The sequence below is a fragment of the Pelophylax lessonae genome, assembly GCF_965119305.1.
Source record: "Pelophylax lessonae genome assembly, chromosome: 1".
NCBI lineage: Eukaryota > Metazoa > Chordata > Amphibia > Anura > Ranidae > Pelophylax > Pelophylax lessonae.
This window is the reverse complement of record NC_138768.1, coordinates 860,417,733-860,438,846: the sequence shown is the minus strand read 5'-3', so window position 1 is coordinate 860,438,846 and position 21,114 is coordinate 860,417,733. Positions and strand designations below refer to the sequence as shown.

Here is a 21,114-nt window from a genome sequence, read left to right as displayed (position 1 = left end):
GCTTTTTCCTGCCTAGTGTTCTACTCTTGAAGGGGGTGGTATAACCCAATGGATCAGAAGAATCAGGAGCTGTGTCCGTCAATGAACGAAAGAGAAATGCAATAAAAAAAAACAAAAAAACAAAAAAAAAAAAAAACACATCCTTAATCAAAATGTAATTTTATAAAATTGCATAGGTTGGTTTGTTTGACCATATGCTGTAGGAGCATAGAATACGGACTTCAGAGTAGAGTTTGAGTCTCAAACCAGGTTTGTATGAAGTTCTTTTGATATATGTTTTGGTGCTGGTAACTCCTAAAAACGTCAATGTACCCTAAGGTTTTTCTTTAACAACAATAAAAAGGTGGCATTCTTTCCAATTACCATTACCTACACAAGGGGCATTTTTCCAATGACCTCCAATGTACTGTCCTTACCAGGCGTTTCCTGCAACCTGAAAATTATTTAAAAAAAAAAAACTTACATGGAGGTAAGTAGATGCAGGTGTACAGAAGATCCGGTGTCCGCGGTCTGCATGGGGACACTTCTTGGGTCAACTGTAGTCGATTGTCTCGTGGTCCTGTCCAGCAGGAAGTAGGGATGACGTAGAAGGATGGGTCCGAGGGATGGACCGCAAGATGAGCCGCAGCGTCTGCCGTCTGAAAATCACCGGCGTGCTCGCGACGCGTTTCGGAGCATGCGCACTACGGTGGTATACCAGCGCGCGCTCCTTTTTCAAGCATGTGTGCATGCTCCGAAGGGTGTCGTGAGCACCCCGGTGGTTCCCAGATGGCAGACGCTCCGGCTCATCTTGCAGTCCAGCCCTCGGACTCATCCTTCTACATCATCACTACTTCCTGCTGGACAAGACCACGAGAAGAGCGACTACAGCTGACCCAAGAAGTGTCCCCCATGCAGACCCAGGACACCGGATCTTCTGTGAACCTGCATCTTCTTGCAGGTGCAATGCAACATTAAACTTTTACAGTCCTAGCTCAGAGGCGCCTGTCTTTTTCTTACATGTTTGGAGACTGTTTCTGCTCCCCTCCAGGCTGGCCCTGAGCTAAAAGATGGTTCCACACATGCTACATGGACTACAATGGAAGTCCATAAGACTGCCCAATGGACATTTTATCAATTTCTACACGCCTTTTTTTTGCTTGCGCCACTATGTGTATCTTTTATTTTCATCCCTACTAGCAACCTACTCTACACTAGGAGGGTGCTACAACAAATTTCTTTGACATGTTCAAAAGAACAACAAAAACTACACATTCCCTTTATGAATAAGAAACGGTTATTGAATTAGACTGAAGGTCTGAGCCAAGAATGCCGTACAGCCAGGCTCTCATTATAACCCACCATGCAGAAAAACGGCAGAGAAAAGCAATTAATCCAATTACAATCAACTATTTAGTGACTTGAGTCTCCTGCGCTGACTCAGAATGCACAATAAGAGGCGGTGGGACGTGGGGTAATGCGGCCGGCGGTAACCATTATAAAGGGTTTTCTTTCACAACATTCTGAAAAGCAATTACTGGGAACAAACACCGCTATTACCAGCAGCCTTTAAAGGGCAAATCCTTCTTACTGGTAAATGTCACCTCTAATAAAAGTACATTAAACAAGTCAACACACCGCGCGTCCTGACAGAGGGGTGCGAGACGGTGCTCTGGTCTCTTAGTTTTCATCATTTGGGCCCTATTCACACTAGGGAGGAGTATAGACAGACCATTTTAATGGCGCTTTTGGGGCCCAAACACACGCTATACTTTGAGCTTCATGCAACAGAAAAAAAAAAAAAAAAAAAAAAACCAGAAGAAACGACTCTACTTGAGTGTTTCGCACTACGGGACTTAAGCAACAAAACGCTCAGGTGCGAATGAAGGCTTAAAGTGGGTTCTAAATCCAAATCACTAAAACAGGATGAAACCTTTAACCTGTTCATATTTCAATGGTTGCATCTTTAATTGCAGGGTGACCACCATCTCCTAATTGCGTTGCTGCCTTGTCATTTGCAAATCTGTTGGGGGGGGGCGTCTATTGGGTATGCCAAGGGCATGGTCATTATAAGGAAGCCAGGCCACAGCAATGATACGCAGCCAATGCTGGAGCAAGCAAGGGCATGTAGACATGAAGTGGTTGCAAGGAGGCTTTATTAGTGTAGCACCCTCCTAGGTAGGTGCTATCGTTTTTGGGTCTGCTTACCAGAGAGATTGCCAAGATTTACAGTGCTCTCTGCATACCAGGGAGCAGGATCTATTGATAGGCTCTACTAATGGTGTTCAGGGTGCAGCTCCACTTGTCTGAATGTTTCACACTGGTCCAATAGGTAGGCATATTGGACAATGGGAGGAAACCTGGCAAGTGAGGGCACAGGCACTGTTACAGCCCTGGTGACTGGCAGAGGAAAATGCCTTGTTGCATGCTGGGTGACTGTATAGATGCTCAGGGCACATGTGCTTGGGGTTTTTCAGCTGGAAAGTGGAGTCCCGGAGGAAGCTGTAGAAGCTGCCATGTGGCCTTGGGTGGTCGACCTGAGGGCCTGAAAGTCAGAGAAGCTGAACCCAGATGTCCTGCAGAGCTGAGTAGAAGGGAGACACTGGAAAGGATAGGATTCTGCCTATTGTGAGTACAGATCTGTGTCAAGGGGCCTGTCCTGTGAAGGCCATCCCTTCAGTGGAAGAGTCAGTGGATGGGTGCCAGTAAAGGGGATGCTAGAGAGTGTCCTGAAGATAAAGTAGTTGCATCAAGTCTGCTGCTAGAGAGAGCAGGAAGACTTAATTCCTCCATACAAGTGGCAGTATGGTAAAAGCAGTGTGTCTGCTTCCACAAGTAACCTGGTGAGGCCAAGTGAGAGTTGTCCTTATCTACTGTAAATAGTTCAGTTGGAGTATCTCACTATTCCCTTCTACCATCCAATGTCCACAATAAATACAAAATCAAATCCCCTGGACCGTTTATGGAGTAACGAGCAAACGGGAGTAAGGATGGATGAGTGAAAAACCCCCAGCAACTGGCCACAAGTATTCAGAGGAGGCCTAAAGCCCCGTACACACGTACCGATCGTCGGCCGAACGATCGGCCGTCTTTTGTCCAGGGCTGTCGTGTCTGTTGAAAACTGCAAAAGACTGCACATGAATTTTGTCGGCCAACAGCAGCCGACTGCAGAAGTAATGTCATGTGATGGTTAACTTTCCGTGTGTTTTGTCTTTTCTGAGCATGCCCAGTCTTGCAAATCTGCTGATTGTCGGCCGAATTCTGTTCTGACTGGCGAACAATCGGCCATTCTGGTGTTGGCCTACAAAAATTTTAAAGCATGCACATCAGATTCTTTTCGGCCGAAAGTGCGCTGTCGGCTGTCGGAAGCATCATACTAACAAGCCTACAATCGGCCGATCGGTCGTCGGCCGAATATTTACGGCCGACAATCGGGCCTTTAGAAGTCAACACACAGCAAGCCCTACATCAGGTATACAGGATTATAGAACAGAATCTGCTCATTCATCCATGGACTATAGATCCATGGTCCAATAAGTAATTCAATGTGCATTCCGCAGACAGTGCTGCCTACAGAAACCCAGGTCTGCTGGAAATGTACACATAGAATGCTGGATGTGAATGCATTCTGTAGACTGTGTTGCTGAGAATGCCAACACAATAAAATAATTTGACACTTATGAAAGGTTTGTAATTATACTTCAGTATACCATAGTAGCGTCTGACAAAAAGATTCAACAGATTTTGTGAAAATTAATATTTGGGTGATTCTCAAAACTTTTGGCCAGGGTTGCTTACTGCCTTTATATGTTACATGGAATGTGCACACACAGCCAGCACCATAGTAGGGTAATTTGGGAAAAAAAAAAAAAAAAAAAGAAGGTTACCTTTACTAAATAATTTCCGTCTGGCTCCTGGGAGACCATGACCACCGAATCGTGGAGCTTCTCTTCAAAGTGGACATGATTGTGAGCGCCCTCCTCTGGTAATCCAGTAGCAAAGCGGACGCCAGCCACTTTTGGCTTTGTACCTGCAGAGACAGAGATCAGTTAGACACGGGGCTCCAGAGGGAATAAAACACTGCAAAAGAATTTGGAAAAATGAAAAACATTAAAATATTATTCTTCTCCCTAATAATAGTTATAAACAGTTATCCTCTACCCTTTATTTAATAGATTTAATTGGAACTATTAAACCCCTATTGATCCTGCCAGCAGCTCGCTGCTCCGGAATTGTCACACTGATGAATGCTGTCCTGTACACTACTGTAGGATGTCAGTAACTACAGCCTGAAGGCCGACGGTGCAGGAATTGGGGCCCAACTGAGAGGTGACTGTGCAGGAATTGGGGCCCATCTAAAGGGGGTGAAGGTGCAAGAATAAGTGCCGATCTGAGGGGGGTGAAGGTGCAGGAATTCGTGCCGATCTGAGGGGTGAAGGTGCAAGAATAGGGGCCAATCTGAGGGGGGTGAAGGTGCAGGAATTCGTGCCGATCTGAGGGGTGAAGGTGCAAGAATAGGGGCCAATCTGAGGGGGTGAAGGTGCAGGAACTGGGGGCCGATCTGAGGGGGGTGAAGGTGCAGGAACTGGGGGCCCATCTGAGGGGGCTGAAGGTGCAGGAACTGGGGACGATCTGAGGGGGTGAAGGTGCAGGAATTAGTGGCGATCTGAGGGGGTGAAGGTGCAGGAACTGGGGGCGATCTGAGGGGGGTGAAGGTGCAGGAACTGGGGGCGATCTGAGGGGGGTGAAGGTGCAGGAACTGGGGGCGATCTGAGGGGGGTGAAGGTGCAGGAACTGGGGGCGATCTGAGGGGGGTGAAGGTGCAGGAACTGGGGGCGATCTGAGGGGGGTGAAGGTGCAGGAACTGGGGGCGATCTGAGGGGGGTGAAGGTGCAGGAACTGGGGGCGATCTGAGGGGGGTGAAGGTGCAGGAACTGGGGGCGATCTGAGGGGGGTGAAGGTGCAGGAACTGGGGGCGATCTGAGGGGGGTGAAGGTGCAGGAACTGGGGGCGATCTGAGGGGGTGAAGGTGCAGGAACTGGGGCCGATCTGAGGGGGTGAAGGTGCAGGAACTGGGGGCGATCTGAGGGGGTGAAGGTGCAGGAACTGGGGACGATCTGAGGGGTGAAGGTGCAGGAATTGGGGCTAAACTGTGGTATGAAGGTGCAGGAACTCGGGACCATCTAAAGGGAGTGAAGGTGCAGGAACTGGGGGCCATCTGAGGGGGGTGAAGGTGCAGGAACTGGGGGCTAAACTGTGGTATGAAGGTGCAGGAATTGAGGATGCTTTGAGGTGTGAAGGTGCGGGAATTGAGATGATCTGATGGGTTAAATTGTAGGAATTTGGGTGGGAATCTCAGATCTGAAGGCCCTACTGTTCAACACAAGCTGTCTAGGGTGGAGAAGATTGTGGACCTCCCTTCCCAATTTACAGCCCATTCACACTGCCGCAACAGGATTTTGTGGGGCGACCCGTGAAGTCGCGGTGCACAGCGTGCATCGTGACCTCCGCGCAACTTGCATGGACTTCATATAATTCAAGTCAATGCAAGTCGCCTCCAGGTCGCCCCAAACTAGTACAGGACCCTTTTTCTAAGTTGGAGAGACTTGTGTTGCTCCTATTAGAACGGGTCCTGTACTATTCAATGGCGAGCGACCGACCGCGACTTGTCAGGCGACCAAGTCGCGCTAGTGTGAATGGACCCTTAGGGAAGTGGGCCAGCAAACATACCATCTTCTGGCATCTTTGCAAAGATCGGATCTCACCAGAACTCTTCATACAGAGGAAGACATGGCTGGAAATGACACAGGGAAGGAGGAGGGGGGTGAGATTAAATCCACCGCTGGCCAGATAGAAGATTATCAGAGATGGAGCAGCAGGATACAAGTTCTCATCTGTTATAAAATCTCAGATCAGATTAGGAGTCGGAGAACCTCCCACTGATCTGCTGCCCCAGGCAAACCTATAAACAATAAAACGTTTTGTCACGTCTGCAGATTTATGGCAGTAGAGCCGGCTCCCCGGGACTCATACTGAACGGTTGTCTCTACCCCCAGCATGGCTATTAGCCTGCCAGATACATCAGCATAAGGTATCCGTGATAACAAAATGCTGCCTCATGCTGACTCTACAGCTTCACTACGCTCTAAGAAACTGAGCTAAAGGAAAAAAAAACCAAGGGAAGGTGGTCTGACCTCACTGGCTACATGCTTGCTGTGCATCAGTGACTTAGAAAATTTAACAGATGAAGACAGGCAGACAAAACGCCAGCAATGACAACCTACATATTGATTATTAAAAAACGACAGCCAAAAGATTGGAGGGGAAACTTTAGCCATTTAAATATTCATGTGAAAAATGGAAATGGCACTTCAGGCCTAAAGCCCAACTCCAGCCAAAATAATAAAAAAAAAAAATATATATATATATATATATATATATATATATATATATATATATATATATATATATATATATATATATATATATATATATATATATATATATATTAAGAATTATAATATATATTATTAGTGTATATATATATATATATATATATATATATATATATAAATTATTAATAATAATAATAATAATAATAATAATAATAATAATAATAATAATAATAATGTCGTCCCCTCCTGGATTAAACAAATGCTGGAACAAAAAAAAAAAAAAAAAAACTACACTCCAGAAGCGCCCCACACTTTGTTGCCTGCAGCTGTTCCACCTACTATTGAAGGACACTCCCTCTGAGACAAGGGCATTAGGGACCGACCCATAAGGAGGAGAAGTATCCTATGGCTCTGCTTTCAAATTATTTATCAATTGGTGCAAAACAAGGGTAGTAGCGCCTCACTATACCCAATTTCTGAATTTAAGCATACACTTAAATTGACGGCAAAATCACCCGAAGTGGAGTTTTTTTATAATGACAAGGGCAGGCGCGGTATTTCACATACACATAAGGAGAAGTAGACCAACAACCACAAGAAACCATTTATAAAAACACATATACAGATTAGAACACTTTAAAAACACAGTTAGGCCCCTTTCACGAGGTACGCAAATATGCACCCCCACGGGAAAAAGCCCAGTCCAGTGGGGCCGCATCTTTGTGTACGGTCAGCGTCAAGGGGTTAAATACAAGCAGTGCAAGTCCCTAAATGTGACTTGGTCTCAGCCACTTGCTGCCCCTGTCCAACAGGGCTGGAGCACGAGAGGAAAAAGCAGTACAAGGAGCCAATCAGTCCATGTTCCTGACAAGCAGCACTGATGTGCTCATCGCTGCGCAGCTTCTTTTTTCACTGTCCAGTCACATGCTGGGGGCTTGTCCGGGATGACATGGGCTCAGGAGAAAAATTGGTTGAATGATGCTGGCCATCAGACTGAGGACAGTGACTGAAAAAAAAGCACTGCAGGGGAAATCTCCGGATTGAAAGTGAATATTGCTGCAATTCTGTTTTTCTTGTTTCATATTTATATGGGCCATTTGATTTTCTTATTTTGGGTCGGCCTCCTGCTTTAACAATCTCTACTCCATCCAAAACCCAAAGGGACAAGAAACTCCAACTAATGCAATTCAGACATGTGGCCTCCTGGTTCTTATGTAGTGTGCACACACAGTGCCTGCAATTAGTCACATCACCTTATTGGGACGCCTTATTGCGATCAGATGACAAATTTCTGTCTGGCGCAGTGGGCGGTTGGGCGCGGTAATGAGTGTGGACGCTTTTTTGCAATGTTTCCATCTATACATTGTGTGATCTGTCAGGGAACAGATTCCTCCGTCTCCGGTAACAAAGAGGTGCCATCATGTGAAAATAGGATAAAAGGAGCCGCCAACACAATGCGGGAGAGGGTGACAATGAGACGTGTATGGAGGCCCAGCAGACGTGACACATGATGTCCCCTCATTGATTGGTGGTGGGTTTGTGAGAGTTCAGACACCTCCTCAGGGGTCCATTCGCTCACATTACACAGACTGACGATAATTAGGTTACTGTCTGCTCCCGTTTAAGCTGCTCACACAGCGCCATCAGCAACAGCGGGCAGAATAATGGGACCGCGCTACGTGATAAAGAGTGACGAGCGACCGCAAAGTCTGCTTCTACCATCTGACTATTACCAGGCTCAGTGTTCTCCGTACAGCACTGCGGTATATGTCAGAGCTATATAAATGTATAATAATAATAATAGTGTGTGACTGTGGGGGGACATTAGAGTGTAAGCTCCTCTGGTGCAGACTGACGTGATTGGCTCAGTGATCTCTGTACAGCACTGCGGTATGTGTCAGAGCTATATAAATTTATAAAAGAGTGTAACGGGGGGGGGGGGGGGGTTATTCGAGTGCAAGCTCCTTTGGTACAGAAGCTGATGTGACTGGCTCAGTGTTCTTTGTACAGCACTGCGGTATATGTCAGAGCTATAAAATGTATAATAGTGTGTGAGACCGTCTGGGCATGTTCGAGTGCAAGCTCTTCTGGTGTAAAGACTAATGTAACTATCTGTACAGCACTGCGGTATATGTCAGAGCCATATAAAATGTATAATAGTATGTGACTCTGGAGGGAAAATTAGAATGTAAGCTCCTCTGGGACAGAGACTGATGTGACTGGCTCAGTGTTCTCTGTACCAGCACTGCAGTATATGTCAGAGCTATATAAATGTATAATAATAATAGTGTGTGACTGTGGGGGCACATTAGAGTGTAAGCTCCTCTGATGCAGAGACTGATGTGACTGGCTCAGTGTTCTGTACAGCACTGCAGTATATGTCAGAGCTATATAAATGTATAATAAAATAATACTGATGATCATAATAATAATAATAAGTGACTGTGGGGAGGACATTAGAGTGTAAGCTCCTGTGGTACAGAGACTGATGTAACTGGCTCAGTGTTCTCTGTACAGCACTGCGCTATATATCAGAGCTATATAAATGTATTATTATTATTATTAAACATTTATATAGCTCTGACATATACCGCAGTGCTGTACAGAGAACACTGAGCCAGTTACATCAGCATCTGCACCAGAGGAGCTTACACTCTAATGTCCCCCTACAGTCATACACTGTTATTATTATTATACATTTATATGGCTCTGACATATACCACAGTGCTGTACAGAGATCACTGAGCCATTCACATCAGTCTCTGTACCAGAAGAGCTTACACTCTAATGTCCCCACCACAGTCACACATTATTATGATTATGTGACTGTGGGGAGGACATTCGAGTGTAAGCTCCTCTGGTGCAGAGACCGATATGAATAGCGCAGTCTTCTCTGTGCAAAGGAATAAGAGAAAAAAAAAAAAAAAAAAAAAGTTATAAAAAAAATATAAAGAATTACACAAATGAAAAAAAAATAAATAAAAAAAATAAAAATAAAAAAAAAGTACCTTTTTTGGCAGCAGCCATTTATCGCACCATCCAGAATCTTCTATGACATTAGAAGCGGTTCCCCCATATCGGCAGCACTCTGGGCCCTGCACAACAAAACGGCAATGTAAGACAGGGAAGCACGTACACACAAAGCACAATTTCAAATTCAAGCAAATCTACGCTATTTCAGGGACAAAAGAAAAAAAAAAAAAAAGAAAAAAAAAAAAAAAGAAAAAAAAAAAAAAAGAAGGAGTCAGCCATTGCTGAAAATGCTATCTGCCTGGCTGTTATGCTGACCCTCTGGCTCCAGACACACTTTGAGTCAATGACAGGAAACAAATATGCAGAACTTTTGCACTGTGTACTTTACTTGGGTCAGCAATGGCAGCATTCCAGAGGGGAGGGTCAGAAAAAGTTAGTGCAAGTTGCAAAAAAAAAAAAAAAAAAAAAAAAAAGAAGTAAAACCCAAAAACACACACCTGGCTTAGTGGCTTACATTTATTCTGGAATTTTCAACTTATTTTTTTTTTTTATACAAGTAATGGCAGTAAACAGCAACTTCTAGAAGGACTGTGATAGTGGGGTGGGAAATCTGACACTGGCTGGGAAGGACACTGCCACTGATATCACCATTCACACCAATACAGTGATCAGTGCTAATACAATACACCAAGCGCGTCAAACACAAGACCCAAGGGCTAAATCTGGCCCGCCAGCCCATTTCATGTGGCCCTCCCACCTCTCCTGCAGCAGTGGCACCGCCCACTGTGCCTTAGCAGATGGCAGCAGAGAGGCGGACAGAACTCCTCTGCCAGATCCTGCTCTTTGTGTAGTCACGGAGATATGCTCCTCTGCGCCCCCCCCCCCCCCTTGAGTTGGGTGGCAGTTGGCAGCCGAGAGAAGGTCAGAAGAACTCCTACAGATCCCACGCCTCTCTGTGCAGTGGCAGCACAACCCTCTGCCTTCCCTGGTCTCATCAGTCAGACTCTGGCAGAAGACTCCAGCCCTTCTCTGCTCCTCCTCCAGACCCTGCACTTTCAGCTTCCCAGCTCCGATCCCAGCTGCTTCCTGGAAGTAGCACAAGATTAGGGGCATGCACTGTGATATAAGGGAGGGTGGGGGACTCTTGACTTCTGATGGTGGTAGGCTCTTGACATCTGATGTAGGGGAAGGTGGGGTTCTCTGGACATCTAGTCTTCCAGATACAACCGGCCCTTTGAGGGCAACCAAAATGCCAATGCAGCCCATGATGAAATGGAGTTGGACACCCCTGCAATACACTGTCATTGTGATAATGACACTTGCTGGGAAGGGGTAACATTTAGGGTGATAAAGGGGTTACAAGCGTGTAATAGCTGCTGCTTATTACTAAATAGGTTTGTTCCTTCTCCCTTTGCAGGGATAAGAAACAAACCGATTGTTCTCTGTGTGTTTGTCAACACAGAGCTCTGGGTTGGGATTGGATACAGCCAACCAGCAGGTCTCAGCCATGAATCATTGGCTGAAACCTGTTGACAAAACCCCACTGGGGGAAGATTTACTAAAACTGGTGCACAGTAGCCAATCAGCTTCTAACCTCAGCTTGTTCAATTAAGATTTGATAATAAAACCTGGAAGCGGATTGGTTTCTATACAAAACTGCACCTGGTTTTGCACCCTCTGACCTTCGTAATTAAATCCCAGTGTCCAATCACAAGAGAAGTCAGCCAGGGGAGAGGCGGATCTAAACCTGGAAGAAGGTGACTACATACAGGTACGCAATTGTGGTCATGGAAGCCACCCCCACCCACTGCCATTTTACTGCAGGCAGTCGGTAAGAGATTCTAATCTCTCCCCAATTTTAAGGGAGGGTTATAACCCCTGTCTCTCCCCCCCCCCCCAATTTTGAGGGAGGGTTATAACCCCTGTCTCTCCCCCCCCCCCCAATTTTGAGGGAGGGTTATAACCCCTGTCTCTCCCCCCCCCCCCCAATTTTGAGGGAGGGTTATAACCCCTGTCTCTCTCCCCCCCAATTTTGAGGGAGGGTTATAACCCCTGTCTCTCCACCCCCAATTTTGAGGGAGGGTTATAACCCCTGTCTCTCCACCCCCAATTTTGAGGGAGGGTTATAACCCCTGTCTCTCCCCCCCCCCCCCAATTTTGAGGAAGGGTTATAACCCCTGTCTCTCCCCCCCCCCCAATTTTGAGGGAGGGTTATAACCCCTGTCTCTCCCCCCCCCCCCAATTTTAAGGGAGGGTTATAACCCCTGTCTCTCCCCCCCCCCCCCCCCCAATTTTGAGGGAGGGTTATAACCCCTGTCTCTCCACCCCCAATTTTAAGGGAGGGTTATAACCCGTCTCTCCCCCCCCCCCAATTTTGAGGGAGGGTTATAACCCCTGTCTCTCCCCCCCCCCCCCCCAATTTTGAGGGAGGGTTATAACCCCTGTCTCCCCCCCAATTTTGAGGGAGTGTTATAACCTCTGTTCCCCCTCCCCCCCATCTGTCTCACTGGGGAGAACCAAGAAGTCCTTCTAAAGTGAGGAAAATCCCTGGTAGTCACCAGTAATGGTGTCCCCATTGGGAGATCCCCCCCTCTATTCCTTTTCCAGTGACAACCCAAAACGTGGGACTTGCGCTTTTGGTGAGAATGGTCACCAGAACAAATAGGTTAAATCTTCCTTTTAGGGGGGACAAAGACCATAATAAAAACCCGACCAGTGTTCTCATCCCTCTCCATTCTATCCAAAAACTAGTAAAAAAAAAAAAAAAATCTAATAAATAAAAATAGCCTTCAGTTAAATGTCAAATCTGATTTCAGAGGTCACAATGAGTGGAAGTAAGAGGTGGGGGTGGGTGAAAGGGCGGGTGACCTACACAAAGATATAAACAGCGCTGATTATAGTGGTACTTGGCACACCCTGTACATGTAACCCGTCCATAACCTTCCTGTGGTTTCCAGACTCCCCCCACCCCACCTGCAGCCATAAATTACATCGCAATAACAGGAAACCCAACACCAAGGAACAACCAAACTACAACTGCCTACTCAACGTTCTCAGGATGCCACCATCAACAAAAGGGAATATTGTGCCCAAAAAAAAAAAAACTCATACTTCAAGCCCAACTCCAGGATCTTTTTTTTTTTTGAAAATTCTTTTTATTTATTTTGAAAAGAACAACATACAAAACATAGCCATTGGGCATTCCCTGGCTCAACAACAAAAGAAGAAAAGAGAAGACAGAAAAAAAAAAAAATGAAAAATAAAAACACACACAGCAACAAAAAGAAAAAATAGGCAAAAACAACCCCAGACAAGGCTGCACCCAACTGCTACTTCATAAGGGTATTCAAAGCATAAGGATCCCGGTGACAGGAGCAATCCTTTCACTGCGTGAAGGTCCAGCAGTCCAGTAGGAAAACAAAAAAAACAAAGTCCACTGCGGGTGGGGGGAAACAATTGGCAACAGTAAATACAATTAGGGTCCCTGAGTCGACACAGCGGAGCCCCCTGCGTCATTAGTAGTATCATCAGACTCCAACCAAATGTCCCATACCTTTGAGAATTTTTGCGGGCAACCCCTGTTAACGTAGGTCGCTTTGTAAAGTGGGATCGTTGAGTTCACTAGGGATTTCCACGAGGAAATGGTGGGTGCAGCAGGCTTCCGCCAGTGGAGAACCACCAATTTCCTAGCGTAGAACAATAGAAGTCCTAAAAGAGTGCGAGACGCAACTGAGTGGGCCAGATCATTCACAAGCCCCAGGATGCAGTACTCCAGCTTCAAAGGCACGCGGATGGTGGTCACTCGAGCAACAAAGTCCAGAATCTGGGTCCAGTACGCCACCAAGGGCGGACAACGCCAAAGCATGTGTGTGCATGTGGGGTCCGGCGCACCGCAGCAAACCGCAGGCGTATCAGGGAAGGCCCTGTGCAGTCGAGTTGGGGTTAGATGAAACCGATGAAGGATTTTAAACTGCACAAGGCGGTCCCTGGCGGCCACCAGGTGACGGAATGGGTAGTCCCAAACGTCCTCCCAGTCCTCCGCATCAAGGCCGGGAGCCTCGGCCACCCAGAAGGCCTGCAGAGTCTCCAGCCCCGAGTACACACTAGGGAGCAGGGTACTATATATAGTGGAGAGCGTTTTTTTTAAGGTCTCGTTTCGGAGAATGGCCTCTAAGTCCGCTAGCGTGAAGTCGCAAGAAGAGTCACCGAACGGTTTGTGGAAGGCATGGCGGAGCTGCAGGTACCTGAAAAAGTGGGAATTGGGTAGGGAAAAGTCAGTCTTTAGTTGGTCGACATTCGACCAACTAAAAACTCCAGGATCTTTAGCAACCACCCTGGTATAAGAGAAGCCCAACTCCAGGATCTTTAGCAACCCCCCAATATGAGAAAAAGCCCATCTCCAGGATCTTTAGAAACCCCCCTGTATAAAAAAGCCCAACTCCAGGATCTTTAGCAACCTCCCTGGTATGAAAGAAGCCCAACTCCAGGATCTTTAGCGACCCCCTAGTATGAAAAAAAAGCCCAACTCCAGGATCTTTTGCAACTCCCCTGGTATAAAAGAAAGCCCAACTCCAAGATCTTTAGCAACCCCCCCGGTATGAAAAAAAAGCCCAACTCCAGGATCTTTAGCGACCCCCCGGTATAAAAAAAAAAGCCCAACTCCAGGATATTTAGCAACCCCCCTGGTAAAAAGGAAGTCCAACTCCAGGATCTTTAGCAACTCCCCAATATGAGAAAAAGCCCAACTCCAGGATCTTTAGCAACTTCCCTGGTATGAATGAAGCCCAACTCCCCCCAGCATGAAAAAAAGCACAACTCCAGGATCTTTAGCAACCCCCCCCCCATTATGAAAGAAGCCCAACTCCAGGATCTTTAGCAACCCCCCTGGTAAAAAGGAAGCCCAACTCCAGGATCTTTAGCAACCCCCCTGGTATGAAAAAATGCCAAACTCCAGGATCTTTAGCAACCTCCCCCCCCCCCCCGGTATGAAAAAAAGCCCAACTCCAGGATCTTTAGTGACCCCCCCGGTATAAAAAAAAAAAGCCCAACTCCAGGACCTTTAGCAACCTCCCCCCCCGATATGAAAAAAAGCCCAACTCCAGGATCTTTAGCGACCCCCTAGTATGAAAAAAAAGCCCAACTCCAGGATCTTTTGCAACTCCCCTGGTATAAAAGAAAGCCCAACTCCAAGATCTTTAGCAACCCCCCCGGTATGAAAAAAAAGCCCAACTCCAGGATCTTTAGCGACCCCCCGGTATAAAAAAAAAAGCCCAACTCCAGGATATTTAGCAACCCCCCTGGTAAAAAGGAAGTCCAACTCCAGGATCTTTAGCAACTCCCCAATATGAGAAAAAGCCCAACTCCAGGATCTTTAGCAACTTCCCTGGTATGAATGAAGCCCAACTCCCCCCAGCATGAAAAAAAGCACAACTCCAGGATCTTTAGCAACCCCCCCCCCATTATGAAAGAAGCCCAACTCCAGGATCTTTAGCAACCCCCCTGGTAAAAAGGAAGCCCAACTCCAGGATCTTTAGCAACCCCCCTGGTATGAAAAAATGCCCAACTCCAGGATCTTTAGCAACCTCCCCCCCCCCCCGGTATGAAAAAAAGCCCAACTCCAGGATCTTTAGTGACCCCCCCGGTATAAAAAAAAAAAGCCCAACTCCAGGATCTTTAGCAACCTCCCCCCCCGATATGAAAAAAAGCCCAACTCCAGGATCTTTAGCGACCCCCTAGTATGAAAAAAAAGCCCAACTCCAGGATCTTTTGCAACTCCCCTGGTATAAAAGAAAGCCCAACGCCAGGATCTTTAGCAACCCCCCTGGTATGAAAAAAAAAATCCTAACTCCAGGATCTTTAGCAACCCCCAATTATGAAAAAAAAAAAAAAAAGCCCTACGCTAGGATCTTTTGCAAACCCCCAGTATGAAAAAAAGCCCAACTCCAGGATCTTTAGCAGCCCTCGAAGTGGTATGGGAGAAAAAAAAAAAAAAAAAAACTGTACGGGGGCTTCTGATTGGCTGGGTGTTGGTGCAAAGAGATACAAGTCCCCCACCCTTCATCTTGATAGAAGAACCCACCTGCCTGTAGCCCTCTACCTTCACCATATCATGCCCAACTCCATGCCACCGGTCTTCCAGGACATCCCAGGCCATTACTTTTTTTTCTATATTTACAAGAAAGGAATGTCCACACAAATCGTAGTTTCCTCACTTTACGGTTGTTTCTTCAGATTGCAGTAACCAGTCACACTGCATAGTTCTACTATCCAGGGTCACTTGACAGTACTTTGTCAACCACATCTGGTGGACGTCCCGCAGCAGTCATTATGTGAAACCACTACACAGTACTTCACCCGCAAGTCTCTCCTTCCCTGAGAAATTCGTACTAAAAGGGCTCCGACTTGCCCAAGGCTCTATGGATCCAGCTCAACTCCCTGCATGTCGTTCCAGAGACAAGACTGCTGCTCCTCTAGTATCCATACACTTCACCAAAGACCTCCAAGGGAATAGAACTCACAGCGAAGAACACTTGGCCTGGCCTGAAAGGTCTTTTGCAAACCGCTCTTAGCTCCACCGACCATAAGAGGCAGGATGACTACAGTGAGCTCTTCTTTGTGCAGCACTACCTCACCCTGTCCTCCTGTCCTATCCAGGGCCTCTTCACACCGGACTAAATCTGCATGCTGGTCCCAGCCTGGTATATACACTATTACCAAAAGTATTGGGACGCCTGCCTTTACACGCACATGAAATTTAATGGCATCCCAGTCTTAGTCTGTAGGGTTCAATATTGAGTTGGCCCCCCCTTTGCAGCTATAACAGCTTCAACTTATCTGGGAAGGCTGTCCACAAGGTTTAGGAGTGTGTCTATGGGAATGTTTGACCATTCTTCCAGAAGCGTATTCGTGAGGTCAGGCACTGATGTTGGACAAGAAGGCTTAGATCGCAGTCTCTGCTCTAATTCATCCCAAAGGTGCTCCATCGAGTTGAGGTCAGGACTCTGCAGGCCAGTCAAGTTCCTCCACCCGCTCATTCATGTCTTTATGGACCTTGCTTTGTGCACCGGTCCAAATTATTTGGTGGTGTGGGGTTTTTCAGGAGTTGGGTTTGGCCCCTTAGTTCCAGTGAAGGAAACAATGCATCAGGATACCAAGACATATTGGACAATTTCATGCTCCCAACTTTGTGGGAACAGTTTGCGGATGGCCTCTTCCTGTTCCAACATGACTGCGCACCAGTGCACAAAGCAAGGTCCATAAAGACATGGATGAGACAGTTTGGGGTGGAAGAACTTGGTTGGCCTGCACAAAGTCCTGAGTCAACTTGATAGAACACCTTTGGGAAGAATTAGAGCGGAGACTGTGAGCCAGGCGTTCTCCTCCAACAATCAGTGTCTGACCTCACAAATGCGCTTCTGGAAGAATGGTCCAACATTCCCATAGACACACTCCTAAACCTTGTGGACAGCCTACCCAGAAGAGTTGAAGCTGTTATAGCTGCAAAGGGTGGGCCAACTCAATATTGAACCCTACCGGCAAAGATTGGGATGCCATTAAAGTTCATGTGCATAAAGGCAGGCGTCCCAATACTTTTGGTAATATAGTGTTAATGGGTATTGCCTCCATCCCTACATGAATACAGAACGATTTTGACTAAAATGGGGCCAAACACCCAGGTAGATTATTCACTGTTACCACACACTATTTTGGGACCGAGACACCTAGTGGCAGACTAGATAACTGCACCTGCTTACAAAACCAATCCAAATGCCCATTATACCTAAAGGCTAACTCCTCCTTATGCACACCATGTAAATGGTGCCCTATAGACTGTTTTCCTGTAGACCAGGGGTGAGGAACCTTTTTTCTGCCAAGGGCCATTTGGATTTTTGTAACATCATTCGGGGGCCGTACAAAATGCTGGTACGGTGCTGTGGGTAGTGCTGGCTGGTACTGATCACAGCGTGCCCCCTTTCAATGCAGAGAGACCACAGCGTGCCCCCTTTCAATGCAGACTGACCACAGCGTGCCCCCTTTCAATGCAGACTGACCACAGCGTGCCCCCTTTCAATGCAGACTGACCACAGCGTGCCCCCTTTCAATGCAGACTGACCACAGCGTGCCCCCTTTCAATGCAGACTGACCACAGCGTGCCCCCTTTCAATGCAGACTGACCACAGCGTGCCCCCTTTCAATGCAGACTGAGCACAGCGTGCCCCCTTTCAATGCAGACTGAGCACAGCGTGCCCCCATCAATGCAGACTGACCACATCTTGTCCCCTTTCAATACAGGCTGACCACATCTTGCCCCCTTTCAATACAGACTGACCACAGTGTGCCCCCTTTCAATGCAGAATGCCAGTGCTCTTACCTGCAGTGGCGCGGCTTCTCCTCGAGTCCTCCCGCCCTCCTTGACCAATGGCATGCGTTTGTCTTTTCGGCCAATCAGGAAGCGGGTTTCAAACCCGCTTCCTGATTGGCCAGGGGGAGGATCCATGTGACAATAGCGAATTTTCATTCGCTATTATCACACAAATGGGCGGGCTAGGGGCGCACTGCTCTGCGCCCCCGGGTCCACCCTTTTCTGACACTCCCACTGTCAGGACGGAGCCATCGTCTCCTTCTGACCCAGCGGCAGGGGGGGGGGGGGGGACGCAACGATTGTGCGGGCCGCAGGTTCCCCATCCCTACTGTAGACTGTGGATTCTTCTCAATGACCATCACACTAATGTATCAAGAGTTGTAGATTTAGTCATTTTTAGCAGGGGTTCCCTGAGACCAAAAAGTTACTGTTGATGGTACAAAAGGAAGGCTCTACTTCCTGGAATATATTTTTAAACGTATTAAGTCATAGTCAAGAAAAAAAAAAATCCAATTCAGATACTTTCACCCAATCAGAAGCCCACTCTGGTCCATCTTCATTCACTTTTACGAAACGTTCTCAAGTTTAAATAAGGCTGTTGTAGGTTTTGCCAATTTGCCTCTATATTCCAACCTAGACTCAAAACCACTTTTTTTACGGTGGGAAGCAGGAGAATAAGGCAATTTTTTTTGACCTGCATTGTGATATGACTTGAGAGACTAAACTTTATTCATTACAAAACTGGTGAAATTCGGATGAACAGAGGAATGTGTGGTGAATGGAAGGAGAACGTTTATATATATATATATATATATATATGTGTATGATGTGCCATCTAAAGAGGCTTCTTAATCAGGGCACTTGGCACAGATCACACACACACATGAGAACACGGCGCCGCAATACGCAACACAACCTTATCAGACCCAGCAAGCCCATACCTTCTAGAGGCCCAAAATCTCTCCAGCCTGACAACAGTCCACTCTTGGGGATTGTTGGCTGGCATGCCAAGCTCATATTCAGTGTCTAAGTGCCTTACGGCTCCACATTTGCATTCTCAATTATTCCAGTTAATCCGCACCCGGCTCAGAGGTCTCGGGTGGCATTGTGTGGGGATTTAGAACCATTACTGTGTTAATTCCAGCAAACGAGAGGATAAATCCCGGCAACCGGAAAATGGCACCAAGGGGACATCCCTCTGCTCCAGACAGGTGGCTCAAAATAAACCTAAATAACCTGTTCCGAGACACTTTTATGTCTACCTTTGGGGTGACCCAATTAAAGCCAAAAAAAAAAAAAAAAAAAAAAAAAAAAAAAAAAAAAAAAAAAAAAGGGGAGCCAAGGCAAGCAGCTCTAGTTGTAATGCTCAACTCCTCTTTGGTGCCATCCCCTGCAGTATCTCTTGTGTGCTAAATAATGTCCAGCATCATTTAACCACTTGAAGACCAGGCATTTTCTAGCACTTTTTGTATACATGTGAAAACCATTTTATTGGCTAGAAAATTACTTAGAACCCCCAAATTATATTTATATTTATTTTTTTATTTAGATTTAGTTCTTATTTTGTTTTAAAGGAGAGGGCGTAGAACATAAAATTTGTGGGTTTTGCAATTTTTTCCAAACGCTATTTTTGGGAAAAAAACACATACAGAAGGTGCGACAAACGACATACATTTTACTATCCATAGGCGAAAAACATCCTTGTGAGAGCAATAGGCATGTGACAGGTACTCTTTTTGGAGGAATCTGGGGTCAATAAGACCCCAAAATCCCTCCTTTGCACTTGATAGTAGGGATAGACCGATCTATTTTTTTTTTTAGGGCCAATACCGATACCTATATTTTGGTCACAACGTATCGGTCGATATGGGCCGATATTGTGTACATTTAAAGTTTTGAAAAATAAAGACAATTTTTGACACAAATTTGGTACTGAACATGTTAATTTTTGTTTAATGCTTAATGGCTGCCTTGCTGGCACCCTGTGGTGGCTGGCACCCTGTGGGCGGCCGGCGGGCTGGCGCAGGGCCTCTGTGGGTGGCCGGCCGCCTGGCGCAGGGCCTCTGTGGGTGGCCGGCCGCCTGGCGCAGGGCCTCTGTGGGTGGCCGGCCGCCTGGCGCAGGGCCTCTGTGGGTGGCCGGCCGCCTGGCGCAGGGCCTCTGTGGGTGGCCGGCCGCCTGGCACAGGGCCTCTGTGGGTGGCCGGCCGCCTGGCACAGGGCCTCTGTGGGTGGGTGTATGGCTGTGATACACTCCTGCAAGACATGTCCCTACTCCAGACGAGGCTGTCCAAGGCGAGGGAGGCAGCCTAAGAAGGCAGAATGACGTCACAAAAATTAAAAAATCGGCAATATCGGCCAGTTCCGGGGCTGATACCGATATAAAATCGGGGAAAGTGCATATCGCCCCCCGATATATCGGCCTTGCCAATAAATTGGTCTATCCCTACTTGAAAGCATTCAAAAACTTCAATATCTGCGTTCTGAATACTTTTGATTTTCAAAAAAATGGCGCCACTGACAGCTAGGTAAACTGGAATTGATGTCATTGCTTCCTGGTTACTATAGCGGAGAGCCGATCAAAGCAGATTTTGGGTGTGTATGGGTCTCCGGCCTAGTAGCTCGGGTCTCCTGAGAGAGCCGCAGAGGGGCGGCGGGAGGGGGAGGGGACATCCCAATGCTTGTAATAGCAATCTACTGGCTAGTTAGCCACTCCGATTGCCATTACAAGAGAGCCCACCATCGGCTCTAAAAAATGGTACCGGGGTGACAGGCATCATCCCAGTACAACCATTTGAAGTCAAATGACGTAACAGGTACGTGATTTGGCAGCAAGTGGTTAACCCAAAAACTGATGACATACTGAAAGCACAGGGCTTCATGGACCCCACCCCCTAAGGGGGAGTCACTAAAGAGCTCTAAAACACTAATGATCCATAGAGTGGTGCCAACACTGTGGAAGACCGCCCATCATCGGAAGAACATTGGAAGGGTAGAAGGTGAAGAGGAGACCCTACATGTCACAAAACAGGCCTGATCACTATGAAAAATAAAGGATATATAGAAAAAATATATATAAATAATAAATACATAAAAAGGAGACCCCGCGGGAAGAGGAGCTTGACATTGGGCTTTGAAAGAAAAACCAGGTCACAACTAGACTTATGTAAGAATTTATGCATTTGGTTTTCAAGGGTCAATCCATTCATGACCCTTCTGGCCATGTCAACCCCTGCTTATAAAATGTCCTGGCTACTCCAACAGAGATGTTCCTGCTGTTATTCTTGAACCTGTTCTTGTCCACCTGAGACTTTAGGGTTTTTCCTACCGTACTCAAGAGAAATTTCAAGGCTTCCATGCCTAAGCTACCTGTCTAAAAAGGTCAGTTGCCTGGCTGACCCTTTCCT

The 21,114-nt window shown here is 46.7% G+C and overlaps 1 protein-coding gene across 1 annotated transcript in view; it reads right to left on the bottom strand.

Annotated features, from left to right (window-relative positions):
• The window catches only part of ADISSP (adipose secreted signaling protein), a 113,366-nt gene that overhangs the window by 63,632 nt on the left and 28,620 nt on the right, over positions 1-21,114 (bottom strand). Inside the window, exons 2-3 of the mRNA XM_082262142.1 lie at positions 9,383-9,469; positions 3,867-4,009 (exon numbers count right to left, since the gene is read on the bottom strand). Of these exons, the coding sequence (XP_082118268.1) occupies positions 3,867-4,009; positions 9,383-9,401 (162 nt within the window). The 5' untranslated portion in view covers positions 9,402-9,469. The remainder of the gene's footprint in view (positions 1-3,866; positions 4,010-9,382; positions 9,470-21,114) is intronic.